This window comes from Hibiscus syriacus, unplaced genomic scaffold (assembly GCF_006381635.1).
Source record: "Hibiscus syriacus cultivar Baekdansim isolate YM2019G1 unplaced genomic scaffold, ASM638163v2 tig00110013_pilon, whole genome shotgun sequence".
Taxonomy (NCBI): domain Eukaryota; kingdom Viridiplantae; phylum Streptophyta; class Magnoliopsida; order Malvales; family Malvaceae; genus Hibiscus; species Hibiscus syriacus.
The window spans coordinates 2,721,102-2,748,923 of NW_024062563.1; the positions used below are offsets into that span (position 1 = coordinate 2,721,102).

The 27,822-nt window shown below is 34.7% G+C and overlaps 3 protein-coding genes and 1 pseudogene across 5 annotated transcripts; 3 read left to right on the plus strand and 1 right to left on the minus strand.

The window, feature by feature from the left end:
* LOC120212418 (protein WUSCHEL-like) lies at nucleotides 1–581 on the plus strand. Its single transcript, XM_039210726.1, has 2 exons — nucleotides 1–367; nucleotides 445–581. Exons 1-2 carry the CDS (start codon nucleotides 1–3, stop codon nucleotides 579–581), a joined length of 504 nt encoding a protein of 167 aa, XP_039066657.1.
* Nucleotides 582–15,882: 15,301 nt separating this feature from the next.
* Nucleotides 15,883–18,404, plus strand: LOC120212526 (protein RTE1-HOMOLOG-like). 2 transcript variants are annotated; one of them, XM_039210801.1, is made up of 3 exons: nucleotides 15,883–15,987; nucleotides 16,199–16,485; nucleotides 17,929–18,404. In XM_039210801.1, the coding sequence occupies exons 2-3, from the start codon at nucleotides 16,210–16,212 to the stop codon at nucleotides 18,352–18,354; spliced, it is 702 nt and encodes a 233-aa protein (XP_039066732.1). In that variant the 5' UTR covers nucleotides 15,883–15,987; nucleotides 16,199–16,209; the 3' UTR covers nucleotides 18,355–18,404. The 2 variants fall into 2 exon arrangements, with proteins under 2 accessions (XP_039066732.1, XP_039066733.1); XM_039210802.1 differs by lacking the exon at nucleotides 15,883–15,987 and having other exon boundaries at nucleotides 16,183–16,485.
* A 1,072-nt stretch (nucleotides 18,405–19,476) lies between these two features.
* Nucleotides 19,477–24,308, plus strand: LOC120212529 (annotated as a pseudogene).
* LOC120212527 (folate transporter 1, chloroplastic-like) lies at nucleotides 24,196–27,719 on the minus strand. Of its 2 annotated transcripts, none has more exons than XM_039210803.1 (11): nucleotides 27,462–27,719; nucleotides 27,283–27,359; nucleotides 26,897–26,973; nucleotides 26,672–26,765; nucleotides 26,219–26,312; nucleotides 25,706–25,779; nucleotides 25,226–25,333; nucleotides 24,968–25,039; nucleotides 24,848–24,868; nucleotides 24,608–24,675; nucleotides 24,196–24,475 (listed from the first exon to the last, which is right to left on the minus strand). In XM_039210803.1, exons 1-11 carry the CDS (start codon nucleotides 27,568–27,570, stop codon nucleotides 24,343–24,345), a joined length of 927 nt encoding a protein of 308 aa, XP_039066734.1. In that variant the 5' UTR covers nucleotides 27,571–27,719; the 3' UTR covers nucleotides 24,196–24,342. The 2 variants fall into 2 exon arrangements, with proteins under 2 accessions (XP_039066734.1, XP_039066735.1); XM_039210804.1 differs by having other exon boundaries at nucleotides 25,226–25,330; nucleotides 27,462–27,718.
* Nucleotides 27,720–27,822: the final 103 nt, after the last annotated feature.

Here is a 27,822-nt window from a genome sequence, read left to right on the forward strand (position 1 = left end):
ATGGAACCCCAACAACAGCCAAATGAAGAGAATGGCAGCAGTGGGAAAGAAGGGTTTGTTTGTAGGCAGAGTAGTACACGGTGGACACCCACCACTGAGCAGATCAGAATATTGAAAGAACTTTACTACAACAATGGGGTTAGGTCCCCCAGTGCGGATCAGATTCAGAGGATCTCCGCTCGGCTTAGACAGTACGGGAAAATCGAAGGCAAGAATGTGTTTTATTGGTTTCAGAACCACAAGGCTCGTGAGAGGCAGAAGAAAAGGTTCAACACCACCACAACTACTGATCATCATGTCCCCATGCAAAGACCTAATGCTGCTGCAAATGGTAATAACAGCAAGCTGTATCCCACCATAACTCCAGGTAATTGGTTTCTGATGTTTTCTATTTCCCTTTCTTTCTTGGTGTTCATTTTTTTCAACGAATTGTCTGTTTTGCAGGTTATTCTTCTTCTTCAAATGGTGTGCTTACTGTTGGGCAGATTGGGAACTATGGGTATGGTAGCAGCAGTGGTGGTACATCTTATGTTTTCTTTGACAAGAAAAGATTCATCGGAGAAGATGATTATGATGTGTGAACCCACCTTTTTGTCTTACTAGGATTTAAATTTTTAAAAATAGGATAGAATTTTGTTAGGATTCAAACTCCTAAAAATAGAATAGAATTTTACTATGATTTAAACTCATAAAGATAGGAGCCACAAGCACTATAAATAGCCATTGTAATTCATTATTGTAACACACGATTTACACACAAAACACAGAAGAAAGTACGGAAAATACAAAGGCAAAGTTATTGTAAATGATTCGAAAAGGAAATAAAAGGTAGCATCTTTTTTACATTGGTTCGTTCATTTCTCGCATGTGCACGTTATTTTTCTTGAGATTTGATTCGAACAACCCAAAACGTGGGTTGCGCATATAACCAAAAAGGGGTGGGGTTTCGAAGTTTCGAACCTAAATCTACCCCGAGGCGTGTTCATTTTTTTTAAATATTTAATTCATCCCCTAAATTATTTTTTTCCTACTTTATTACTCTTGTTATATATACATGTTACTTTCTATTAATTTTATTATATATGTATATATGATTTTTTAGTGTTATTATATATATATATATATTTATATATTTTCTATTTTACATGTATAAATACGTATATTATTTTTTATTTTCTTTTTTTATTATTATTATTTTACTTATATATATATACTTTTACTTTTTTTTATATATTTTACTCATTTATTTATCTATTTTCTTTTTATCTTTATCCTATATTTTATGTTTTTATATTCTTTTACTTGTTTTATTTATTTATTTACATTATCATTTTATTTTTATTTAGTTGTTTGCTATGTATATATTAGTATTATCATATTTTTTATTTTATATATTCTATTTATTTTATATTTACTTTATTTCTTTCTTAATCTCCTTATTTTATTTGTTTTACTTTATTTATTATTTATTTATCTCTTCTAACCCATATTTTGACTTTTAAAGGGTATATTTGTAAATCCGTCAAAGGTAAGTAATTTTGGATCATTATTTTATCTTTTAATCTAAACTTATAATTTTTTTTTAAATCAAAGACAACTGGAAATTACGTAGTACCGAAAGGGCAGTTCAAGGGTGTTAATCCTTCCTTGATTGTAACCGACTCCCGAACCTGACACATCTTTGGAAAGACGCAGATCAGGTAAGAAATAAGGTATCCGATCAACCTATTTATTCTTAAATAAATGATCGGTGGCGACTCCAATCCACATTTTTTAAGTCGAAGCCCAATCCCGGGGCCCAACCGAAAGACGGTTGCGACAGCTTGGCAACTCCGCTGGGGACTCTCAAGTAAGTCAGGCTAAGGTAATTTTCAGTTGTCTTTTTAACGAAAAGGGTAAGTTTAAATTTTAAGGTAACATTTCGATCCTTATTGCTTACTTTTGATTATATTTTTTTGAGTAAATAGTTGTACTAACCGTTTTTTCAATGATTTCAGCCCTTAAAGTCTTTTTTCATCTAAGGCTCTAAACCCGAGCTCCGAACCCGTTTTAAGTGGGGGTGAAAGCGACGCATTCGTGTGAATTTATTCACCGCATATGCCTAGCAAGTAGCCTTCGGGATTCATATACCTTATGTCTTCGTGTGAATTTATTCTCCGCATAGACATAAGGGAATGTGTCCTCTCGAGTTTAACTTAGTCCACACAAGCCTGTGATGGGTTTAGGACTAAGGGTCTGGCAGGCCCAATGGGGCACCAGCAAGGAGAACTCGGGTACCGTTTTTTTAGAACCTAACCCGAGAGACTTTGAAGAATTAGAGCCTACCCCAAAACCTCATTTCAAACTCTAGGATGCCGGAATTATTTCATGCTTTACCTTTTGTTCAAAGCATGCAAACTAGACAAATATGCGGTTAGGATTTGTTTGAAATTAGCATGCGAGATAGAGATCATGTCCGGGTAGGAATAATAAGCATGTGGGGTAGATATCATGTGGGGTAGGATTTTCATTTTTATGATTGTTTTTGATTATTTTTCATCTCACTAACTCTTTTCATCTTTATTTTATTTTATTTTCATCACTTTCATCATTTAAAAGATGTGTTGATCCACCAAAAACGTGTTTGTTAAACATGAATAAGTTGCATTAATGGACAAAGGGGTTGTAATACAAGAGATGAAAATACAAATGATAGTCTACAAGGCGACTATGTGTCACATTCAATCCAGAAGACGTGGTGCCCACAATTGAAGAGTATCACTCTGCTACATTATAAAGGACTCAGAATGAACTGAGTCTACATCAAGCACAATGAAAGCTTATCTTTGAAGAACTGACTGGCAGAGGTTGCAGGGACAAGATGAAGGTTATGTATCTTGGAAGTCCCTTTAAACACGAAAATGGAAAAATGATAGCTGAAATTGGATACCATTGCTGGCGAATTCAAGAAACAGACTAATGAACTTCACATAGTTCCTATCAGTTAAGGGCTCCAATGACGAATTCGTTAGGAACAAGCTCAACAAAAGTAAATGCTCGAGATGCGGTCATTCGAGACTTCTTGGACCAGTACAAAAAACAACTCAACATTTTCACGGTTCATCCAGAGAGGCCGGAGCGGTTCGACGGGTTATTCAACCGGTGAAAGACGAAAGAAGAAGACTAGTCAACATGTCAGAAACTGTTAGGATATTTTTGTCTCTTAAAAGATAAAACATTTTTGTCCCCAATAAGGATTATTCATAATAACAGGCACATTTCTTGGATCAATGCCTCGAACATCTCATGCATTTTTGTATTTTGCCTTTTTGCATCTTCATCTACATTTTTAAGCATTTTCACAAACATGAAATTAAGTCATGAAGGACTCGATGAAGTGGATTTAACCACATGGAAGCAAGATTGTAACATTAAAGAGCTTGATCAGCTGATGGTAGGACAAAGCCTGTCAGGATGATCTAAGAAAAGAATCCCCATATTCTAAGGGCTACGATGTTAAAGCTGTTAGCTGTTACCACATAAGAAGCCCCAAACATTCATCTGAAAACTGTAAGGCGCTTGCCGAAGAAGGGGGCATGGCATATACCATTTGCACTTAGAGGATTGTTTTGTTTGAACACGTCTTTGATCTTTCATGTTTGCTTAATCTTTTAAAGGATTGAATTTATGCTACTTTCTAAAGTGGGGCAATTGAATAAATTTTAATCTTTAGTTCTTCGAATATTAAATGAATTAAGGATTCTTTTAATTCTTCAAGAATTACAGATTTTTGACATATGACAAGATTAAACCTTTCTTATCATGTCTCAAACCCCAAAATAAAATACCTCAATTCTTTACCCAAAATAACTCATGTTCATTACCAAAAAGACCAAATTCTTGAACATTGCCTTTATCTTTTCGATACACCCATACCTTTCTTTGAGTCAATAAAATCACACAACTGTCTTTTTAGACTCAAAATTGACATTTTAATATCATTAAAACCCAAGGCATTGAGTTGTTCATCTGAACATGAGCATTATTCTAAAGACACAACTTGGGGCATCTCGCGGGGAGCTTGAACATTGAGACATCTGGGGGAAAAAGAAGAAGAATTCATCCGAAATAATTCTATCATGCATTAACTACATTGTTTTCATGTGAATAGAACTAATCCTGAAAATCTATCCCCCTAGGGATACCTCTTATGTGAAGACTTACATGTATGAAATGATGAATGGTTTTCTTTCTTTATCCCTTCACAACAGGAGAAAATATATATCCCTTGTGTCCCATTTTGAGCCTATAGTATTTTTTCTTCTGATTCAACCCTAACCAATGATCACCCTCCACACTAGGGGGTAAGGTGGAAGAAATCTGGTCACATGAGTGAAGACATCGATCCAAAGGTGGACCAAATGGCAAGTGCGAAGATCCAATCAAGAACAAAAAAGAAAAGAAACAAATAAACAAATAAAAAAGAGAAACAAAAGAAAAAAGAAAGAACAAAAATCAAAAAGAAAAAGGGACAAAAAGCACATGCAAAGATTCCCTAAAGACAAATGGCACATCAAGCTTCAAACTATGAGATTGATCAAGCACAATCATTACCGAATCACTGAATCACTTCACTCGAAGATCATAGAGCATCAATAGAAAGAGACATTTTGAGCAAGACAAGATTGAAGGCATCAAAATGAATTGATCCTTGGTTCAAAACCCTGTAACACTTGTTTGGACCTATTTATCCTTTTCTTTCATAACCATGAGCCCTGACCTACATTACGTGCCTTAAAAGTCCCTTCTAATCATACATGGATTTCTAAACAGAAGAGACTATCTTCAGATTTCATCCCGCCCATCAGGATTAATCTTTGTTTGCAAAAAAACAATGTAATTAATGCATGGTATAGAAAAATAACAAAGGAGGGTTCGAGTTGAAAACCTGAAAAGGCGGCTCGAATATAAAAATTGTGCAATTGAGGCGATCACACAAGTTCCTTGATACGGCATCGCACAATCCAAGTGTGACCACTATGGTTGGGAGTCAGAGAACACTTCTAGTAGAGGAGCATGTAAGATACCCCATCAAACCTTAGAGCATCAAATGCCAAACCTTTGACCAAACACAATAACCTGAGACTTTTTTATCCTTTCCTTACTTAACCACTTCCCAAAAATAGCTTTGATCTTGACACTTGTCAAATAGCTATAATTCATTGAAGGATTAACAGTATAATTAATTCTTTGATATCCGAAGAACTCTAGTTTATGATTCCTCTCAATTGTAAAACCGTGAAAGTGACAATATTTTCAAAACTTTGGATCAAACATTTTTCAAAACTCTTTTAATTGATGTTTTCATAACTTTGAAAATAAAAGAGAAAGAAAAACATTTTTTTCAAACAAGACAGTCTCTCTAGAGTGGATCTTGGTAAATGACATGTGACTTTTAGATACAAAACTCATGCTCAGAATCAATGCTGAAGCAAGAAATGAGGAACATTTAGGGCATCTTTGAAGATTCAACATCAAATATTGGGGCATTTTTAGATATTGGGGCATCATTTGGGGATTCAACATTCTAATGCAAATTATCAGACCTTTTTCAGGAGATAAAATATAACCAATTCATGTTACATGCATCTTATGCATACATTTTAGAGCATCATATTTATCATTTTCCACATACATAATTTTTTGCAGCTTTTAGAGTCAAGTTTCGACTTCAAGACGAAGGATACTCGATTCAAAAGCACCTTTAAAGATTCATGTTGGTTGCTTAACTCAGCAGCAAGAAGCTACACTTTGACCAACTCGATAGATTGAAAGTTTCTCTCGAAACAACACAATTTGCTCGAGAGTGGATTTCAACTTCACAACGAAGGATATCTAGCTCGAAGCCAAACTTTACAATAAAGGGGTCTCCATGATTTCAACTTCAAGACGAAGGGAATTGTGTCCACCCGTAACATACAATACTTGGATTTTAACTTCACGACGAAGGATATTCAAGTCAAGGCTCAACTTCACAATGAAGGGGCCATCCACGATTTTAACTCCACGACGGAGGATATCGTGCCACTCGAGACAACACAAGTTCAACTTCACAATGAAGGGAAGGCTGGTTGTCAACAAACAACTTCCCAATTTCAGAGCCAATTTCAACTTCACAGCGAATGATATTGGACTCCAGACAACGCAAGTTCAACTTCACGACGAAGGGACCGCTGGTTGTCAATAAACAACTTCTCAATTTTAGAGCCAATTTCAACTTCACAACGAAGGATATTGGACTCCAGACAACGCAAGTTCAACTTCACGACGAAGGGACCGCTGGTTGTCAATAAACAACTTCCTAATTTCAGAGCCAATTTCAACTTCACAGCGAAGGATATTGGACTCCAGACAACGCAAGTTCAACTTCACGACGAAGGGACCGCTGGTTGTCAACAAACAACTTCTCAATTTCAGAGCCAATTTCAACTTCACAACGAAGGATATTGGACTCCAGACAACGCAAGTTCAACTTCACGACGAAGGGACCGCTGGTTGCCAATAAACAATTTCTTAATTTCAAAGCCAATTTCAACTTCACAGTGAAGGATATTGGACTTAAGACAACGCAAGTTCAACTTCACGACGAATGGACCGCTGGTTGTCAATAAACAACTTCCCAATTTCAGAGCCAATTTCAACTTCACAGCGAAGGATATTGGACTCCAGACAACGCAAGTTCAACTTCACGACGAAGGGACCGCTGGTTGTCAACAAACAACTTCTCAATTTCAGAGCCAATTTCAACTTCACAACGAAGGATGTTGGACTCCAGACAACACAAGTTCAACTTCATGATGAAGGGACCACTGGTTGTTAATAAACAATTTCTCAATTTCAGAGTCAATTTCAACTTCACAGCGAAGAATATTGGACTCAAGACAACAAAAGTTCAACTTCACGACGAAGGGACTGCTGGTTGTCAATAAACAACTTCCCAATTTCAGAGTCAATTTCGACTTCACAGCGAAGGATATTGGACTCAAGACAACGCAAGTTCAACTTCACGACGAAGGGACCGCTGGTTGTCAATAAACAACTTCCCAATTCCAGAGCCAATTTCAACTTCACGACGGAGGATATTGGACTCGGAACAATGCTACTTACTTGGATTTCAACTTCACGACGAAGGATATCCAATTCCAGGCTCAACTTCACGACGAAGGGGCCACCCGCGGTTTCAACTTCACGACGAAGGGAATCGTGCACACAAGCATCATCCATCTTTAGATTGAATTTCAACTTCACGACGAAGGATATCCAACTCAAAGAAGGAGTATCTGTCAATAAAGACCTTCGAGTTTGACTACGCTCAGCTCCAAGGCACATCATTTACATCATAACTCAAGGCTAGAAGGGTTATCTGCCATCAAAATTGTCGAGTTAGATTTCATTCTCGATGACACATCAATCGTACTACTTTTCGGTTACAATTGAGGTTTTCAAGTCGAGAAGAGGACCTGGGTTAGCCGTGCTTTAGTGACAAGTAACCATTTTCAAGCAAAAGTTATCTGTCAATGAAGATTTCTGAGTTCGATTCCGATCCAAGGTCTTTAAACCGAGAAGAAGACCGAAGGGAAACGAGAAGCCACGTGCTGATTCAAATTCCGAACTACGGCTTCAATTTCATATCATTTCAAGATGAACTCGGCTTCACGACGGAGGAGTCATCCGTAACTCAATTCGACAGGGAGTTATTGAAACATCAGAGTCAATTTTCAACTCCACCAAACGAAAAGTGTGTCTTTTAATCTTTGCCCTATCCCCGTTACACGACTATGGGCAAAGAGGGGCAGCTGTCAACACACCTTTTCGTCCTACTAGGATTTAAACTCCTAAAAATAGGATGAAATTTTGCTAGGATTCAAACTCCTAAAAATAGGATAGAGTTCTACTATGATTTAAACTCATAAAGATAGGATCCACAAACACTATAAATAGCCATTGTAACTCACTATTGTAACACACGATTTACACACAAAACACAGAGGAAAGCACAGAAAATACAAAGGCAAAGCTATTGTAAACGATTCGAAAAGGAAATAAAAGGTAGCATCTTTTTTACATTGGTTCGTTCATTTCTCGCATGTGCACGTTATTTTTCTTGAGATTTGGTTCGAACAACCCAAAACGTGGGTTGCGCATATAACCAAAAAGGGGTGGGGTTTCGAAGTTTCGAACCTAGATCTACCCCCGAGGCGTGTTCATTTTTTTTAAATATTTAATTCACCCCCCTAAATTATTTTTTTCCTACTTTATTATTCTTGTTATATATACATGTTACTTTCTATTAATTTTATTATATATGTATATATGTTTTTTTAGTGTTATTATATATATATATATATTTATATATTTCCTATTTTACATGTATAAATACATATATTATTTTTTATTTTCTTTTTTTATTATTATTATTTTACTTATATATATATACTTTTACTTTTTTATATATTTTACTCATTTATTTATCTATTTTCTTTTTATCTTTATCATATATTTTATGTTTTTATATTCTTTTACTTGTTTTATTTATTTATTTGCATTATCATTTTATTTTTATTTAGTTGTTTGCTATGTATATATTAGTATTATCATATTTTTTATTTTATATATTCTATTCATTTTATATTTACTTTATTTCTTTCTTAATCTCCTTATTTTATTTGTTTTACTTTATTTATTATGTATTCATCTCTTCTAACTCATATTTTGACTTTTAAAGGGTATATTTGTAAATCCGTCAAAGGTAAGTAATTTTGGATCATTATTTTATCTTTTAATCTAAACTTATAATTTTTTTTTAAAATCAAAGACAACTGGAAATTACGTAGTACCGAAAGGGCAGTTCAATGGTGTTAATCCTTCCTTGACTGTAACCGACTCCCGAACCCGACACATCTTTGGAAAGACGCAGATCAGGTAAGAAATAAGGTATCCGATCAACCTATTTATTCTTAAATAAATGATCGGTGGCGACTCCAATCCACATTTTTTAAATCGAAGTCCAATCCCGAGGCCGGTTGCAACATGAAGAAGAAGAAGAAGAAGGTGTAGGTCCACATATTGAAACCCTTCCTCTCTTTCCCATGCACGGCGAAGATCACATCAATGCTTTCTGCAGCAATCTTAAGCCCCAATCAGACAGCTGCTACTCGGCGAATTGGTACCGGTCCGATGACGGCGGTTACACCGGCGCTCGTGCTTCACTTGAGCTCAGCCTCAACTCCTACACCGGCAGACCACAGGGTTCTATTTGATGAAATCTTGTATCGAAACATGTCAGTATAATTAGATGCTTGTCTACTGGTGATTATTATGGTGTAAAAACTATGAGTTGGTGCCTTGTTTCTTGTATAATTAGATGCTTGTCTACTGGTGATTATTATGCTTGTCTACTGAAGATGTTTGATCAATCAATTTCAAGAAGGAATAACACTTTGAACGACTAGATGATGAGTTTTGAGGTACATATAGTTTTGTTTATGTCAAGTTTACTCGAACAAAACTGGAAAATTAAGATTTGGATATGATGATACAAGATACGGAGCAAAACATAATTACTATAAATTATTATCAATAAGGTTAAGTATATTCGGCAATTACATAATAATTTTTAAAGTAAGTGGTTGAAAGGCTTATAATATCCATCTTTCCTTTCTTCAATTCAACATTTATTTGGAACAAAACTCTCCTTCCTCGTCTAGCTGAGAATTGTTCAATAAAATTAAATTCACACCCTAAAAAATGGAAAAATGGAAACTAAAAGCTTTTAACCAGATATATGAATTTTGTCACTTAATTATAAGAATTGCGTCAATTGAATCACTTGATTATGATAATAAAATTATATATCGTTATTAGATAAAACAAGATCAGGAAAATAAAATAGTAACAATAACGGTTGACCGTCTTACAAGATACAACTAGGGATGGGCATGGGACCCGAACTCGACGAGTTCCGACCCGACTGGATAGGATTTTTTTAAAAAATTTGGGTTTGGGTCGGTTCGAGTTTTTTAAAGGTGTTGGTCAGGTCGGGTCGTATTCGGGTTTAGGGTGAAATTACTCGATCCGACCCGACCCGAAAAAATATAATCTTATCTTATATATTTAAAAATAATTACAATAATAACATTCTATATATTATTTTTTCAATTAAATCACTATTTTACTGAATAAAAAATAATATTTTTTTATTATTTCGGGTCGGGTCTGATCGGGTTTAAATTTTATCTAAAAATTAGGTCGAGTTCGGGTCGAATTGGGTCAGGTGAAGGATGTAAAATCTTCGGGTCAAGTTCGACCCAACTCATGCCCATCCTTAGATACAACAAGAAGATGAAGACTAATAATACAATTGTACTATCAACTAATTGTAAAATTTTAAATATATATTTTTGAATAATAATAAAATATAACATTTTGAATAATAATAAAATATATTTTTAAATAATTTGATATTCGATTAATCAAATTATAAATTTTTAATAATAATAAAATATAATTTAAAAATATATTATAATCAAATATATTTTAAAATAATTCTATATTCGATTGATCAAATTAATCAAACTTGATATTTAATATTTTAGGTAAATTACTAATTATTAGGTACAATCTTACATTTTATCAAAAAAAATATTATAGTAAATCGGTGAACAAAAAATCCTTACACCTCTTACTCTTTATTTTGTTATTTATTATTTGACGAACGTTTGATAAAAGATTTAAGTAATAGTTTATTATCAGAATAACGATAATTATATGATGATAAAAATATCATCTGCAATAATTATTTCACAATCGTGGTATGTATAATGATGGTAACAACATTCATTATTATTATCAAGAATCTTGATAAACACAATTGAACCGCAGAATGAACACTCTTTGCGTTGTAAGCTTTGGCTTGGTTTGATTACCTTTTTCCTTAAAAAAATATCTTATTCAAGTTATATTTTATCATCAAATCAAATTATATTACAAGTACATAGATAGAAGATAATGATAAAGGCTACAAAATGAATGATAGATAAATGAATAGATTATTATTATTATTATTATTATTTTATATACTGTAAGTGGAAAAATATCTTACAATGATGATTTTAACAAGCATTTTCTTGTATATTGTAGTGTTACCTTCTTTTATAATTATATTACCAAAATCATATTGTAAAATAATTTTAATAATTTTTTTTATAATCATTGACCAAACTAATTCAGATTGAATACTAGAATGGATTTTCCCATTGAAGACAGAGCTTTCATTTCCATGGTCTTCTAGCAAATTGCTTGAGAAACTAAGAGACTCTTTCTACCTAAACATCTAACAAGCAGCCTCCATGATATTGAAGTGCTCTGCTTAACTCTGGATATTGTACGACAATACTACAATAAAGGGAAAGAAGAGACAGCAGTAGCTTCACCCAATCCCTTGTTTAGCAAGAGCATCAGCTTCGACGTTTATAGACCTCGGAATGTAACCAACCAGCCTTCAGAAACGAAATCAGCAATCAAACGTAATTCATTTTGAATAATAGGCGGAGCCTATAAGAAATCCGAAATCCACCCAATAGCCACCTTTGAGACACTTTCCACAGTTAGCTTAACTCTTCCGAACCAATTTGACTCCTTGAATAAGCTCATACCGTGCACGAGGGCTATGAATTCAGCCAAAGCAGCTGAACCAGCACCAATACAAAGGGAGTAGGAAAGGATAGAATGGTCAGCTTCATCTCTAAAGAGACCACCTATACCACCTATACCACCTATACATGCCCACTGGTAAACATTTTCAATAGCATTACGTTTTGATAGAACATTCTTCTGCCAATCAATCCATTCACTATTTTCCTGGCAAATGAAAAGCAATTAAGAACTCAACTCCTAAAATTGGGGAAATAACATTTTTGCATCTGTCAGCAATTGATAAACCTGGGATCATCCCAATGATCAGAACTTTAAATCCCAAGGCTCAAAGTTAGGGAAAAGGAGAGGAGTTACTGACATAGGAAAAGGCTATCTCCCAATAATTAGCTTTTCCAAAGTTGACTAACTTTTGGTGCTAAAGTAAGAATGTAACTCCTTTTTTTATATACATAAAGTTACTTTTATACATTGTTTTAACACTTCCAAAATTATAATTTCATGAAAAGGATTGTCATATTTTTTTGCAGGTTTGCAATTTGTTCTGTAATTTGCTTCGGATTCTCATTTCTTTGTCCTCAGCCGATAGAAAGTTCTTAACCTAAATATGGTTCATGGTTCCACATTTCACGTGACTTCTGATTATGGATAATTTATATTTGTCCCAAAGCAAACACAGAATGGATAGATCAAATGTTAGATAACACTTAATAGAACAAATTAAGGTCTGCTTCTATTCTCAGTCTCAGATCAGAAATTTAAAATACATTTCAAGCCCAATTAAGTGTTGTAAATTGTAAAATTACACATAACACTGAAAAATGACTAAAAAAACGAAATGAAGACTGTAGGAATTTAAAACCTGCAGATATGTCTGAATTCCACCATTGTCATTTTCAAGCTGAACAAGTTTGTTAGATATACGATTCAAGTGTCCGATATTCTCTTATTGTCGGCGGTGCTCTACCTTCAGCACTAACTGTTGGCTGCAGGAGATAGGACCAAAGGAAAAAACAAGAACCGATTCAACATTGAAATAAAGACGAATAGGTGGAGGACAAAAAATTAGCAAGTTATTTCAAATCAAATAAACCTTTTTCTTCTTTACTCACTTAGCACCGAGTAAGGTTGTTCTTCAAGATTTATTTAAATTTCATTCTGCTGACACCAAAAACATATCTTACCAACAATGATATCAAACAATGTAATACCAACAATCAGTTAGTCTAGTGGGATGAGCCACTATATCTCTTAAGCATGGTTAGGAGTTCGAATATTGATGATTGTGAATGAAAGAAACTGGGTTGGGAGAGGGTCACTTTTGCCTCTACAATACTCGATCTAGATTAGTCGATCAATAAATCGAATACCGATGGTTATACCAAAAACAATAACAAACAATGTAATTTACAACCATATAGTTACAGGATAGTCACGGGATTTATAAAAAAAATCTAAGCAAAAATAACTTAAATCTTATAAATCACCAATGAATAGTTTCGAAAAAAATCTGGCCACCTATTTCAAAACATAAGTGAAATTATTTACGTAACAAGAATTAAAAATAAAAATTATGATGATTTTACATATATATAGATATCATTTCTGTCAAAACCCTGTAAAATAAATGATTTTATTATAAATTAAAAACAAAATAATATAATACGAATAAAAAATATTTATAATATTACAAACTTACCACAGTTCTCAGTTTGTCATTACACTGATGATGGACGTTTGAGCTACAACGAACGACCTGAATTTCCTGTTTATATGGAGTTCCAAGAAATTAAATATTCTAAAAAACTCAGTACCTTTGATGTTATTTTATATAAAAGAAAAACTCAAGTAATATAACATAATTAACCTATAAATATCGATAGGTGCGGTATAAAAAAATCCAAGTTCTTTAGGCAGGTTGTAATGTTATTTTATTGTAGAGAAATAAGTTGCATCGAAAGGCAAAAATATGACTTCAATCATAAACATTTTCAACTCAGCAAGATCAATGGAGTTTACCCTCTTGTCCAAATTTGATAAATCCTTAACTTTAAAGTTTCGGTTAGCATATACATTTTGCTGGACAATTAGTATAAATGTTGGTTCAAGTGGCGTCAACTATCAAATTGCACCAAATCCTTAATGCGGATCGAAATATATATTTAAAGTCCTTTTTATATGAAGTTCAACCAATGTACTTTCTATACATTTTTTTTTAAAGATTTGTATCGACAACAGAATCCCATCTATATCTCTTCAAAATGTGATAAAACCGATTTAACCCCCATGTGGTAAGCAACCATTTATCTTTATGGTGTAGATTATGAGGATATGTCAAAAATTTTATCCTCATGACGAAAAAGTAAAGACCTATGCTTCCTAAAAGCGTCATCTCTAATTTAATACACACAAAAATGTACTCTACTTTTCATCTAATTGTAAAACTCCATTGTACGGAACTTTACTGAGAAATTACAAGGAATACCTTAAAAGAAACACGTTAACACTTGCAACAATCAGACAATTTTATTGCGAATATGAATTAATTTGAGTCTTACAAGGAATACTCATAAACAATTAATCGATGTACTCACCAATAGACTTCACCTTTTATAAGCTTTCATCCAAGTTGAAGTTTCATAAATTATACTCATCGGTCTGAAGAGAGTTTAAATTATAAATATCGTATATATTAACTAGTTAATTCTTAGTTTCAATCTTATTTAGATATTTAAAGGATACGATGTTAGTTTATCTTTAAGTTTAAATACCGTTGTTCAACGGTCGAATTTTTTCTCCAGTATGTCGTTGTATGCCTTATTATGTTTTTTCCTCTAATGATTACGGTCGTCTTATATAGTTCACGATACAAAAACGTCAAAATTGCAAAACCCCAATTATATTGGCGACATACAGCAAAATCCTCCATTACCGGAAGATATTGGATGTGCACCAAATTGCCCGATTTATCCGGTAGCAAGATCAATCCAATCAACGTCATAAGATATGCTCGAGCTGCATATATCACCTCTTGCTCTGTTGATTGTTCATCTACTCTAAATTATCTTTCCAACCACGTCATCCGTACCCGCAACCCATCAATGACATCGGCTGGAGCCTCCTTTCCCAATAAATTTGAAATAACATCATTTACCTTATAAGTGTTGCGAAGTACCAATGACATATCGTTAATCGGAACGCCAAGTTAATACGCAACATCTTCCAAAGTTATCGTCACTTCACCACAAGGTAAATGAAACGTATGCGTTTCAGGCCTCCAACGCTCAATCAACGCTGATATCAGTGCCGACATCACCTTAAATCCGCGAAGAAACGTCGCTCCATATAATCCGGATTGTGAAAGATATATCACCATCCGCTCATTTGGCTCTTCATTCGTCATCGAGGAATGACGAATGACTCGTTATTCTCGCTACAATTTGAAAATAAATTATTTAATACAATTACATAAATAATTATTATTAATAATATAATTTTGTCAAAACTAAAATTAAATAAAACAAATTAAACTTATCATTGTCAACTCGATCGACGAAATATGAACATCATCAAGACGTAACATTTATTCTCTTAACGCCATTTCAACACAAAAGATTTTGCTCTCAAAAGAATATTTGATTACAAGTGAAAAATCAATTCAACTCAAACCTCTATTTATACTACTCTACCCAACGACTAATATTTTCAAATTGAAAATAGTCGTTGGAACTCATCACACCGACGTGACAAGTTCCATTGGAACTTTAAAAAAATTTGATCGTTGAACAACGATCAATCCAATAGTCAAAAAAGTCAAAATTATATCCGTTGGAACTCATCACACCGGCGTGATGAGTTCTACGGGCATTAAAATATTATTTTTAAAATTTTTCTTTTAAATTTTTTGAAAAAATAATAATTTTTTATTGAGAGATATATTAAATTTATTCCGACTATTGGATTCACCTGACACGGTCCATTAAAAAATTATATCCCAGCATGACGAGTTGGACTTTTACAATTATCGTATATCTCTAAATTAAAAGTTTGTGTGCCTTGGGCCAAATAATCCACCCTTATTTGCCCAATTTGGCCCATAAAAGAAGCATAAAATATTATATAAAAAAGAAAAATAATACACAAACAACCTGATACACTAATCCGGAGGTGGTGTAAGAATATTACATTCCACTACCCAAACAAACACCAAATTTGAAAAGAGAAGCAAGCCCCACTTTTAACCCAACGCTGGGGCACTCTCCGCTGGATCTTCCTTTGTTTTCTCAGACGACAGAGGTACGCTCTAATCTCAAGTTTTCTATTTTCGAATAATCATGATTTATCAGTTCCTACGAAAACCCTCTTTCATTTGTTAATACCATTTTCGCGCGTTTATTCTGCCTTGATTCCAATCTTAATGGATGATTGATTCGGAAAAATTGTAACAAATTTTCAATCTGGTTAGAAATCGATGGACTTTTCTTTTTGTTTCTTTTCGCAATTTTAGATCAGTTGGCAATGCAAGAACATGCAGATTCGGGTCACCAGTTAAGGGTGGAAAGTGGTTTCCCGTATCCACATGGTATGGATATTGATCCAAGAAGGGAACGGTTTCCATGCTGCATCGTTTGGACACCTCTACCCGTTCTTTCATGGTTCATTCCTATCATCGGCCACGTTGGTATTTGCAGAGAAGATGGAACTATTCTAGATTTTGCAGGGCCTAATTTTGTTTGCGTTGACCATTTCCCTTTTGGACCAGTGGCTCGCTATTTGCAAATTAACAAAGATAAGGTATAAGATATCATGTCGTGACCTTCTTGAATGCCTTTTACTGGTTCAAAAGAAAAAGCTTGATGTACAGGAAAATGAAATGGTAACTTTAACTGGGTTAAGAATGTTAAATTGGGATTTGTTGGGGATTTGAAACGGAATAACTGGGATAGACTAGAAATTCCTATTGTCTTCAATGATGCGAAAGATTTTCTGAAGTAGGAGTTATTGGTTCCGTTGTTCTTTATGCCCTTATCTTAGTTGGGGAGTTGATATGGAATAAATGTAATAGGTTATAAATTCCAATGATTTGTGAATGCATTATGACAGCCTTTCTGAAGTAGGATTTATCGGTTTCATTGTGCTTGATGCCCTTATCTTAGCTGGGGTATCTGATGGGGAAGAATTGTGATTGGCTACACTATCTGAATTTCTATGCTTTCCAATAATTTGTGAATGGAATTATGGAAGACCATGGAAGCAAGATTTACCGCTTCCATTGTACTTTATGCCTTTGCCTTATTTGGGAATTTGATATGTTAGAACTGTAACAGACTGTAATTTCCCATGATTTTCAATAGTTTGTGAATGCACTATGTCAGACCTCGAAAGTAGGATTTTGTCATGGTTGGGGAGAAGAGGAGAAGCACGAGGCAAAGGGCTTCAGAAAATGAATTAAGGATTGCGAAAGAGAAGAACATGGAATTAGGGAATAAAAATTCTGAAATTGAGGGAGAAGGAATGGGTCACCTAATATGCTGGCAGATAAGATGAAGCTAGAGAAATGAGGCACAACAGTAATTCAATTGGCAGCCCAAGAGAAGAATTTGCCCTAGCTGTCAAGAAAACGTTAGCCTTAGTAAACTGTAATTATATAAAACCATGTACAGGAGGAGGAGAAAGCCATGCTTTGATTGAATGAATTCTAAACTTCTTTGAATCTCTTCTTTTCTGTCCTTAATCTTTATTCTCTTTATTCTTCATCTATCTCTTTTCTCTCCTCTTCATCTATCTCTTTTCTCTCTTCTTCGTCTAATTTTCTTCTCTAATCACACTAGGGTCATAACAGATTTATCGGTTTCATTGTGGTTTACACGTTTTCCTTAGGTGGTGATTTGATAAGGAATAACTGCCCTGTAGTAGACTAAAATTTCCCATGATTATGAAGGCACTATGGCAGACATTTTAAGTTGAAATTATCAGTTCCGTTTTGCTTTTACACCTTTGCCTTAAATGGGGATTTAATTGAGAGGAACTCTAATAGACTATAAGTTTCTATGTTTTTCAATAATTTGTGAATGCACTATGGTGGATTTGGGGGCAAAAATTTGATTATCGATAGTTATACTTATGATCAGTGACAATGACAGGAAGTGTTGATGCCATCATTTATGCTTGCGTATTTCTTTTTAATCATTCTTCCTTAGTTAAAGATGTAATCTTTGGAGTTCTTTTTTTTACTAGGAATGCAGCATTTCTCCCCATTCATCTGCGCTTAAAGGGGATGTTGAAAGCCAGCTTGATGATCCTAGAAGGGAGCCATTAACATGGGACGATGCTCTTCAAAAAAGCACGATGGAGTTCCAACACCGAGCATACAGCCTTTTCACCTGCAACTGCCATTCATTTGTAGCAAACAACCTGAACAGGTTAGGCTTTCGTTCTGGTGGGTGGAATGTAGTGACCATTGTTCTTCTCGTCTTACTCAAGGGCCAGTGGGTGAACAGAGTTGGATTTTTGCGATCTTTCTTGCCATTTGTAGTCGTATCTTGTCTTGGACTTGTGTTTGGTGGAACAACTTACCTGTTTTTCTTGGCCCTCTTTGCAGCCCTTCTGGTTGGTTGGTTCCTTCTTGGTACTTACTGTTTCAAGAATTTGATCCAATTGTAGCTTTTAAGTTTTTCAACTCTCCAGTCCCATTAACGTTGAAAGATCTTCTTGTTAATATTCACGGGTATTTATATATACGTTTCATGTTAGTTTATATTCACATACCCTGCAAAGGTAACTTTTCGATTCTGAGACATCTAATGAAAATAATACTCTATTTTACCATTTTGATATAAGATCGTTCAATCGGACCTTAAGTTTAATGAGTGATATAATAATGCCTTGGTTCGACAAAAAGAAAACGGGCCATTGTGGTGTTCTAAAAGGTTTGGGCGGACTTTTGAAAAATCTTATCATAATCAATATTGACTAGTTCAATCCAACGGTTGAAACAAAAGGTCATACACTGATTGTTTGTGTTTAGCGTGTCCTTGTTTACTTTGAATAGGAATCTACGTACGTGATTTTCTGGCAGGATTGTGAATACAAAAAAACTCTAGGCCCATCGCCGAGAGCTAAATTTGCTTATTTAAACAGAGAGAAGCATTTTTTGGGTGGCAATTGAAATGGAGTATTATTTACGTACAATATTTGAATTCGGTTCTCATTTTGGTGAATATGTATGCATATAAATACATAAAAAATTTCAAGTTATTTTGTAGTGTAGTTTTAGTTTAATTTTGAATATTTTAAATTGATATTATTTTAAGTGTTAATCATTTAAATTTATTTAAGATTTTAAAATGAAATCATTTAAATGATTTATTTGAATAATTTATCTGAAGATAAACTATTCTGTTAATCATCTAATTATTTTTACATTTTTGTTTCGATTATCAAACTGTAATAACTTTCCATTTCTGTAATTTGGACCACAATAGCAAAATAAAAAAGGGTAGTGATCAAATTGAAAATTTTACAGTTCCATTATAAAAACAGAAAACGCTTCAATAATAATTGGATAACTAGGAGTGTAGTGTACGTGTACCCTTTTATTTCTTTTATTTCTTTAATTATCAAATTAAATTGGTTATTCTTTTTCTGAAATCAGTGAGTCGAATTTTTGGATTAGATCATCGAGCTGTGATATGTTGTTAAGAATGCGTGTTTAAGTACAGCTCTCCTACTTTCGCCCATTGGATAGGCATGAAACTAGTGGCCAAACAAAAAGGGCAACTGAAAATGGAGAAGTAGAGAGCTACTAGCAATCTCCGGCGATCATTGAAGTCGATTGTCAACCGTCAGTTGAGTTCTGTTTCGTTTTATCCGCTGCGTTGAACTCAACTCCTTTCAATCGTTCTTCAGAAAATTTGAGTATCGTACTATCGTTTTAAGAATTATTAATATGGTTTAGATATCATAACGTTTTTCTGATTTCTCAACAGAATTTAGATATTTGAATGAAAAAAGTTGTCAGCCGATCTGATCCGAGATTACAAAAGTTCCGGAGAAGCGAATGCTATTCGGTACAGATGCTTCAGTTCAGTGTCGACAGTTGTTCAGAGAAATCCTGCATTTTCGACTTTAAATTCCGATGATATCAGTTATTTTAAGCAGTTACTAGGAGAGAAAAGTGTTATTCAAGATGAGGATAGGCTCGAAACTGTAAATACAGATTGGATGCATAAGTACAAATGCTCCAGTAAACTTTTGCTTCAGCCTCGAAGTACTGAGGAGGTTCATTTTCTTAATTTTCCCTCGTCCATTTTTGTTGTATCTTCACCGGTACTAAAATCAAGGTCTTTGTATGTATTTTTATATTCAATTCTGTATTGCAGGTGGCACAGGTTCTTAAATATTGTAATTCGAGGTGTTTGGCTGTTGTTCCTCAAGGGGGAAATACCGGTCTTGTTGGTGGCAGTGTGCCTGTTTTTGATGAGGTGCTGGCAATTGTTTCCAATTATTGATCAATAATCTATGGTTTGATAGTCCTTTTGGCAGTGTGCCTGTCTTGTATTTAATTAACTGCACTTGCTGATATAATTCTTCAGGTTATTGTCAATGTTGGTTCAATGAATAATATCATAAGTTTTGACGAGGTATGCTTTTATGTTATTTCTCTGTTTGTTTCTTGCTTATTCTGTTTTTATTTTTGGCCAATTATAGATAAGGGTGAGCATTCGATCAAGTTGAGTCGAGTCGAATAATTTTTTTTTTGAATTATTCTAGTTGGCGAGTCCTATTTTATAACTCACTTTATTTGAAATGTTTTCGAGTCGAGTTGTTTGATTTTCTGTTTAAATTTATTGTAAATATGCATAATGTTATGATACTATTTGATTCCAATTTAAAAGATTTTCTATAACCATATACAATATACATATATATTCCTTCATATGCTATATAGTTATACATATTTCATGCAGAGTTAAAGGACTCGACTCAAACTTGAAAATCAATCCACTAATTACTAAAATTGAGTTATTCGAGTTCTATTTTATAACTCATCTCGAGTTTGAATTTTTTTCGAGTCCAGTCAAGTTTATTAAATTATGAGTTGAGTCGGGTTTTTTTTTGTGTTGAGTTGAGTTTTGCTCACCCCTTATTATAGACGTATAAGGACCTTTCATTTTGAATCATTATTATGCATTGTGGATCCTACTTATCAAAATTCACTAGGGACCTAATGAATCGCATTATTGGACTTAATGAACAAAAGGGAAATAACATTTAGTAATACTGATCGATCCTGATCAATTCAGAACAGTAAATGAAGCCACTTTATAAAGGAAAAGAAAACACGCCACCACGTATATATGAAAGATTTTTATATGCTATATTTCAGGTCAGTGGTATATTGGTATGTGAAGCAGGATGCATATTAAAAAATCTTATCTCCTTCCTAGACAGCCAAGGGTAATTGCTTGCTACTGTCAATATATCTGAGGATATTGATCTGCCTTAACTCCTGATATATCCATACATGTTTTTATTTTCAGATTTATCATGCCTCTGGACTTGGGTGCGAAAGGAAGCTGTCAAATTGGTGGAAATGTTTCAACTAATGCTGGTGGTTTGCTCCTTGTATGTTATGGTTCGCTTCATGGGAATGTACTTGGTGAGGAATCCACTTGTTCCAGCTTTGAATTTGAACTTCGGACTTTTTCTTCATTTCCCCCTTTTTATGCCCTTTAATTCCTGCAGTGTAAACATACAGAAGTAAGGTAGTTTTGCTAATTGGAAAGGAAATTTGAAAAAGAGCCTGTTGAATGTTATGCATAGTGAAACTGCTAATATGAAAATGTTAAGGCATTGCATTCTCATCCATCTGGTTATATGAGGTTATGTATATTTATTGTTGTACTTGGGATTTATGGTTGCATAGACAAATCTCAAAGTATTTCAAGTTTATTGGCGTTTGAAGCTCATTTTCTAAAAGAAAATGAAACATGAAACTCTGAAGATGGATTAATGTTAATGTTAGAATGAAGTGAATGATCTTGAAGTTGAGGTGCTGAATAAAGTCTAGCCATTTAACTATTATTAACGCTACTTTGAACTTATCTTTGCCACAACATTGTAGGCCTTGAAGCTGTTTTAGCAAATGGTGATGTGCTTGATATGCTCGGGACTTTGCATAAAGATAATACTGGGTATGACTTGAAGCATTTGTTTATAGGTGAGTGCCTTTAGTAGTGGATTGTTGCAAGTGCATTTTCAGTAGTTTATTCAACTTCCTTTATGTTTCTCCTATCATTGGTGTAGGAAGTGAAGGATCTCTGGGAATTGTAACGAAAGTGTCTATATTGACCCCTCCCAAGTTGTCTTCGGTAAATATAGCTTTTCTGGCGTGCAGAGACTATTCTAGCTGCCAGGTTTGATCTGCTTCCATAATATTTTTTTCTTGGGATCAGTTTATGCTAAACTAATGCAGAATAATAGTATAGCTGACACCTTTTTCTTCTGCTTACCATTTTCTTTCTTATGTTTTTCAGAATCTACTCATGGAAGCAAAAAGAAAGATGGGGGAAATTCTATCTGCATTTGAGTTTTTGGATATCCAGGCCATGGATTTGGTTAGATTTCTGTAGCATACTGCAACTCTTTTCCCAGTCTGTGCATCATATGCTACTAGTTTTGCTGCTAAATACCCTTTTTTTACATTCATATTTTGGCTGGACTAAGGGTTGAAATTTCCTTATTAATGTATAGTCCTGCAAGTCTAATTTTCTGTTGTTGAAAGAAGGTTGGAATAGAAGCATTGCCGATTCTTTATACTTTCTCTATTTGCTTCCTACTTATTACATTATATCTGCCAGGTCTTGAATCATTTAGATGGAGTTGGAATCCATTACCCGCCTCAATGCACAACTTTTATGTTCTAATTGAGACAACGGGCAGTGATGAATCTTATGATAGGTAGCATTGTTAATTGGTTATTATCCATGTACTGGTACTAAGCTTGTTTTAAATACATTGTTTTACTATACTAAATCTCCTGCTTTCATATCACACAAACGTAGCTGAAGCTCTAACGTTGATTGCTATTCCAAATTGCTAAAATCAACTAAAAACCTACCTCTCGAGTTTTTTAACATTTTTCCTTTTAGTTTTGTTGGAACTTGATTCTATCAAATGATCTTTCATTAACCATTTATGGACGGTATACATGAATTTGGTTCTTATCGTTTCTGGCTCCGCTTCCTGAATGAAAAGGAAAGGAAAAGATTAAAGATCAGTGATGATTGTACTATATTTTGGGATTCCTTCTAACATCTATTGCAAGCTATCAGCACCTGTAATATTTCCATGTGTTTACAATTTTTAGAATTCCTGCAGGGAGAAACTTGAGGCCTTCTTACTTAGCTCTATGGAAGGTGGTTTAATTTCTGATGGTGTTCTTGCAGAAGACATAAATCAAGCATCCTCATTCTGGCGAATACGTGAGGTTCCAATCTCGAAACCACATTTTTTATAATCGATAATCATCGGGGACATTGGTCATCTTATATTCAAGTATTTAGTTTTAATGTTCCTTCTCTTACGTTGCAGGGTGTGCCAGAAGCACTGATGAAAGCTGGTGCCGTTTACAAATACGATTTGTCATTGCCTGTCGACAAGACTTGGTAAGCTAAGTTGTTATTGTTTCTATCTATAAAACTTTTCTTTTCCGATTAATTCAATGTTATTCCGTTGTTAGTAAATTACTAGTCCAGCATTTTACAGAAATATAAATGTCACAAAAAATCCACTCTCTCTGTATCTTAAATTTTCAGGTGATTTGGCCAGAGTAGTTGGAGACGGTCACCTGGGGGATGGAAATTTGCATCTTAATGTATCTGCTTCGCAGTATGATGATTAAGTAAGATCCATGTTTAAAACTTGAAGAAATGCTTCAATATTTTTATTGATCATCTGCAATATATTTGTACAGATTTAAGAACAAATCGAACCCTACATCTATGAATGGACATCTAAGCACCGAGGGAGTATCTGTACCGAACATGGCCTGGGATTAATGAAAGCTAACAAGATTTATTACAGCAAATCTCCTGAAACCGTGAGTTTTCTTCTAAACAAAAGAATGCTACAAAGTTCTGCTTGCTGATTTTGTTTCTCCCAGTCACGGTTGCTTCGGAGCTTGTCTAAATCAAGAATTTGCTTTGATAGGTGAAAACAATGGGTTTCATAAAAAAGCTGCTTGACCCCAATGGGATACTCAACCCGTATAAAGTTCTTCCACACTCTCTTGATTCATAGAGCTGAGAGCAGAGAAAACAAACACGGCCGTGTAGACCGTTTTTCCACATTCAGTGTCAATGATTTCGTAAACTGAGCTGAAAATGGGAAGGGGGAAGATCCGAACTGTTTCCATGAAGACCATTGATTTGGCTAACAAAAGGCATGGCCTCCGACAGCATACACAGAATATGGTATAACCATAGAATAAGATGACCGAAATGTATTAACTCACGGGTGAATAATATTGTAAAAATAAGTTGAACTCTATTTCTGTAATGTGATATTTATACTTTAATTAAGTTGATGTGTCCTGAATCTTTCTTCCTTCTCAACCCCATGCATTCATTGTTGATGTCGATGCCTTCTTCAATCATTCTTTCTTACCGGTCTTAACAATTTGAGTACATTTTCGTAAACGATAAATGTTATCGAAGAAGCAGGAACGTTTTTCAGAAGGTTTGGGGTTATCCCTTTGTAAAATCCACGAAGACCCTCAAACCTGCAAGTCATTCAGATACCAAAAGAAAACATCAACTTATGGAGGAAGGGAATTGCAAATAATAGCATTCACAATGGTTAAAGTTTATCCTCAGCAGTAAGATGATAAATTCAGGTTTCGATATATTCTCACCGTGTCGTTTCCTTCACAACATGCCAACTGTTCATATATCTTGGAATTCCCTCGTCACTAGGTCTTTGCTGAAAAAGATAAAAGAGGTAAGTTCAAATTACAGCCTTCCATACAAACCAAAGGCTAGCTGCAAATTATCTTAAGTTAAATTTACTATCTCTTCGTTACTTGGGTTTGGGTATTAGTGTTAGACACCAGGGGTGTCTAACACATCTATATTCAAATTTCCTAGCCCTTTACCTGTGTTCGAGTTCGAATAACCTGGAAAGAAAAATCACCATTGTAAGGCACACCATGACCAGAAAACTCGGAGAAGATGATTATAAACAAATGCTTCACACCACTTGTAACAATGCATACCTGAAATGGATATGTAATAAGAATGGCGGCAATTTTAGAAGACCCCCCCAGAACAGCGTAGTCAAATGAGTTCTGCGCAAAATGCTAGAGATTGTTAGAAATCGTTATCCACTGTAGCCTCCTCAAATGATAGAACCATGTGCCCAAAAACACAATAAACATAGACACTAAGAGCATATGGCACAAATCATGAGTTTGTATGTCATTTGTTATGCATGTAAACCCGAAGTTTAGACCAACGGAACTGCATTTACATACCAACAAATTACTGGCACTTTCAGATTTCTGTTTTCTTGCTTTATAATCAACCATTATCCTACGCAGTTCCTCATATGCTGTGAACTGAATAGCTCCATGAGAGACCTGCTAAAGTCAAAATATGCAGTAAATTGGAGAAGTATGGGGTTATGTTGCTCTGGCTCTTCATTATCTTTAAGTACCATGTCAGGCACCCATGTTCGACACTTATCCACAGATGGGGGTATATTGTATGATCATCCAAAGGCTCTCCAAAAAAATGAAAAACTTGAAAAAAAAATTGAACGTAGCTGTGTGGCGGTGTCGGATACATACTCGTGTGGCAGTGCCGGATACATATCCGTGTCAATCACTCACATTTAACTCTTGAGTAACATAGGTATTACTTAAACAATTTGGTGGGAAGGTATGTGTGTGAATAAGCGTATAATGATGTAAAAAGCAGGATAAAAACTAAATGTAAAACATCCAGAAAACTACCATCAACAGACCCGGACCAAGTCCTTTATAAAGTGCAGTCCATCCTTCCTCTCTCAGTATTGTTCTTAAGGCATCTGAAATAATTAAGACAACGATATTGAGGAAATAGCAGCAACAGAAATGGAGATTAAATGCACCAGAAAACCATTTTGCATGGATTACAATTCCAGATGAAAACATTAAGGCACTAAAAGGTGTTCATGTTGAAAAGTATAAACCTCTCTTGATCATCTATCGTTTTCAAAAGTAGCTAATTTCACATCAGTGCTCAAAACCATATCTGATTAATAAAGTTAAATCATCTCTAGAAATTTCAACCGGCACAAGAAATCTACAAAGAAAAAGGTGCATCTTAAAAAATTTCAGGCATGGACATCTCTGTAGGACCAAAAATATCAATTCAAATGGCTTTACTAGGAGTTGGAGTCAGAGTTACTATACCTATCCAGGGAAATTATTATCTCAGACTTGGGGCACATTACTAGCAAGTTAATGTAAAGATGAAGAACTGACCATATATACCAGCATAACGTCGATTTTGATTTAGAGGATTCTGAAGCTGCAATCTTGTTTTAATAAGCCAAATAGGATTTGTGCACAAGGAAACCTGAAAAAGGCCACAAGTTTCAAATTGTTAATAGAATACGAATTGTAAACCATCTTGTTTAACGTCAATTAAAGACCAGTTCAACCTAGCATCAGCAGAGTGAATATGAGTAGATGACTAACTTAAACCAAGAGAACTCAATTAGCATCCAACTGCAGCAACATGTACTGACATGCTATTGTCGGTTAGCATCTTAGACCATATCCTAAAAGATTTTAAGCTCGGTTATTAGCAAACTTTTACAGTTAAAAGTAATTTCTTTTTTAGTCTTCTAATATCAGTTGTAAGTTTTGATACTATTAAGAAGTGCGAATCTTCCATTTTCCCTCCAAATCATGTTATTAGAAGTTTATACTCACCAAAGCTCCAGCTTCTGCAGCAGACGCAAGATGAAGACCAGAGCTAAGCGTCCCCTCTCTGTTTTTGGAATACCTTTGTTTAGCTCTGCCATAGCTACAAGGAATAACAATAGAACACCATATTAATTGATTGTCACAAAACATTTTTTAACCGATAATAATAATCCAAATGATGTATTGTAATCAAGCTGATGAGAACAAATGTAAATTTATAGTGACACTTACAAAAAGAAATATAAACCCCATGAAACAGTGGATCCTAAAACTGCAGGAAGAAAGCCAGCATAAAGCCCCTTCAAACCCTACATGATCAACCCACAAAACTGTTAACTATCAAAAGAAAAAGGGGATTTACAAAGAGAAACAGTAATCTCCAATGAAAGTTAGAAAGAAAGCAACTCTACATGAAGACAACCAAATGAAAGTACCTTAGACTAAGTAAATATGGTGTAATTGGATTGTCTATATGATATAGATGAAATAATCACATAATTTCATGGTTATATGATTAATTCAGTAGCTTCAAAATTCTAATACTTAAGCAATACAATTTGACGAGCTAAACAAACAAGAACAAAAAGGAGAAGAAAAGGGATGGATAAGGTGCGAACCTCTAAGCGAGAAATGGTAAAAATGGCGTGGGCGGTGTTCTTGTAAGTCGGGAAATTGGTGACTCGACCATCGTTAACTATATAAAACTCAATCCAATCAGCGACAAAAGAAAAGACTGAAATATATTTTACTAAGCTATTGCGTATACAGACAGACAGAGCGAGAGAGAGAGAACGACCTTGAAATCTCGTACGGACGATGTCCAGAGGGTACATCGCGGCTACAGTGGCGAATCCCGCCACCGCACCGGCGGTTGCATTTTCCCATTGCCACTGTGATTGTGACATTTCATTCAGAAATTTGAAAAGAAAAACGCAGCGGCGGCGGCGGTGACTAGCAGCAAAAACAGGCTCGGGACCTTGACCGCCGATCGCATCTCGCGCTGCCGTTATTTCTGGAGCTTCATTTTATATGGGCTGCAGAGCTAACTTGTTTACAGAAATGCCCACGCGGCTGCTTCTCAAAAGAACTTTCCAAACGCAAAAAATACGATTTTACAGTTTATTGATTTAAATTAATAAAACATTTAAGATTATTTT

What these genes read in the sequence shown, in the direction of transcription:
- LOC120212418 (XM_039210726.1), top strand. Translation starts at nt 1, where the DNA reads ATGGAACCCCAACAACAGCCAAATGAAGAGAATGGCAGCAGTGGGAAA. An exon ending in GTATCCCACCATAACTCCAG is followed by an intron (nt 368 to 444) that starts GTAATTGGTTTC and finishes TCTGTTTTGCAG; the next exon opens with GTTATTCTTCTTCTTCAAAT.
- LOC120212526 (XM_039210801.1), top strand. Translation starts at nt 16,210, where the DNA reads ATGCAAGAACATGCAGATTCGGGTCACCAGTTAAGGGTGGAAAGTGGT. An exon ending in TGCAAATTAACAAAGATAAG is followed by an intron (nt 16,486 to 17,928) that starts GTATAAGATATC and finishes TTTTTTTACTAG; the next exon opens with GAATGCAGCATTTCTCCCCA.
- LOC120212527 (XM_039210803.1), bottom strand. Translation starts at nt 27,570, where the DNA reads ATGTCACAATCACAGTGGCAATGGGAAAATGCAACCGCCGGTGCGGTG. An exon ending in TTGGTCCGGGTCTGTTGATG is followed by an intron (nt 25,334 to 25,705) that starts GTAGTTTTCTGG and finishes TTTTGACTTTAG; the next exon opens with CAGGTCTCTCATGGAGCTAT. An exon ending in GTTGTGAAGGAAACGACACG is followed by an intron (nt 24,476 to 24,607) that starts GTGAGAATATAT and finishes AATGACTTGCAG; the next exon opens with GTTTGAGGGTCTTCGTGGAT.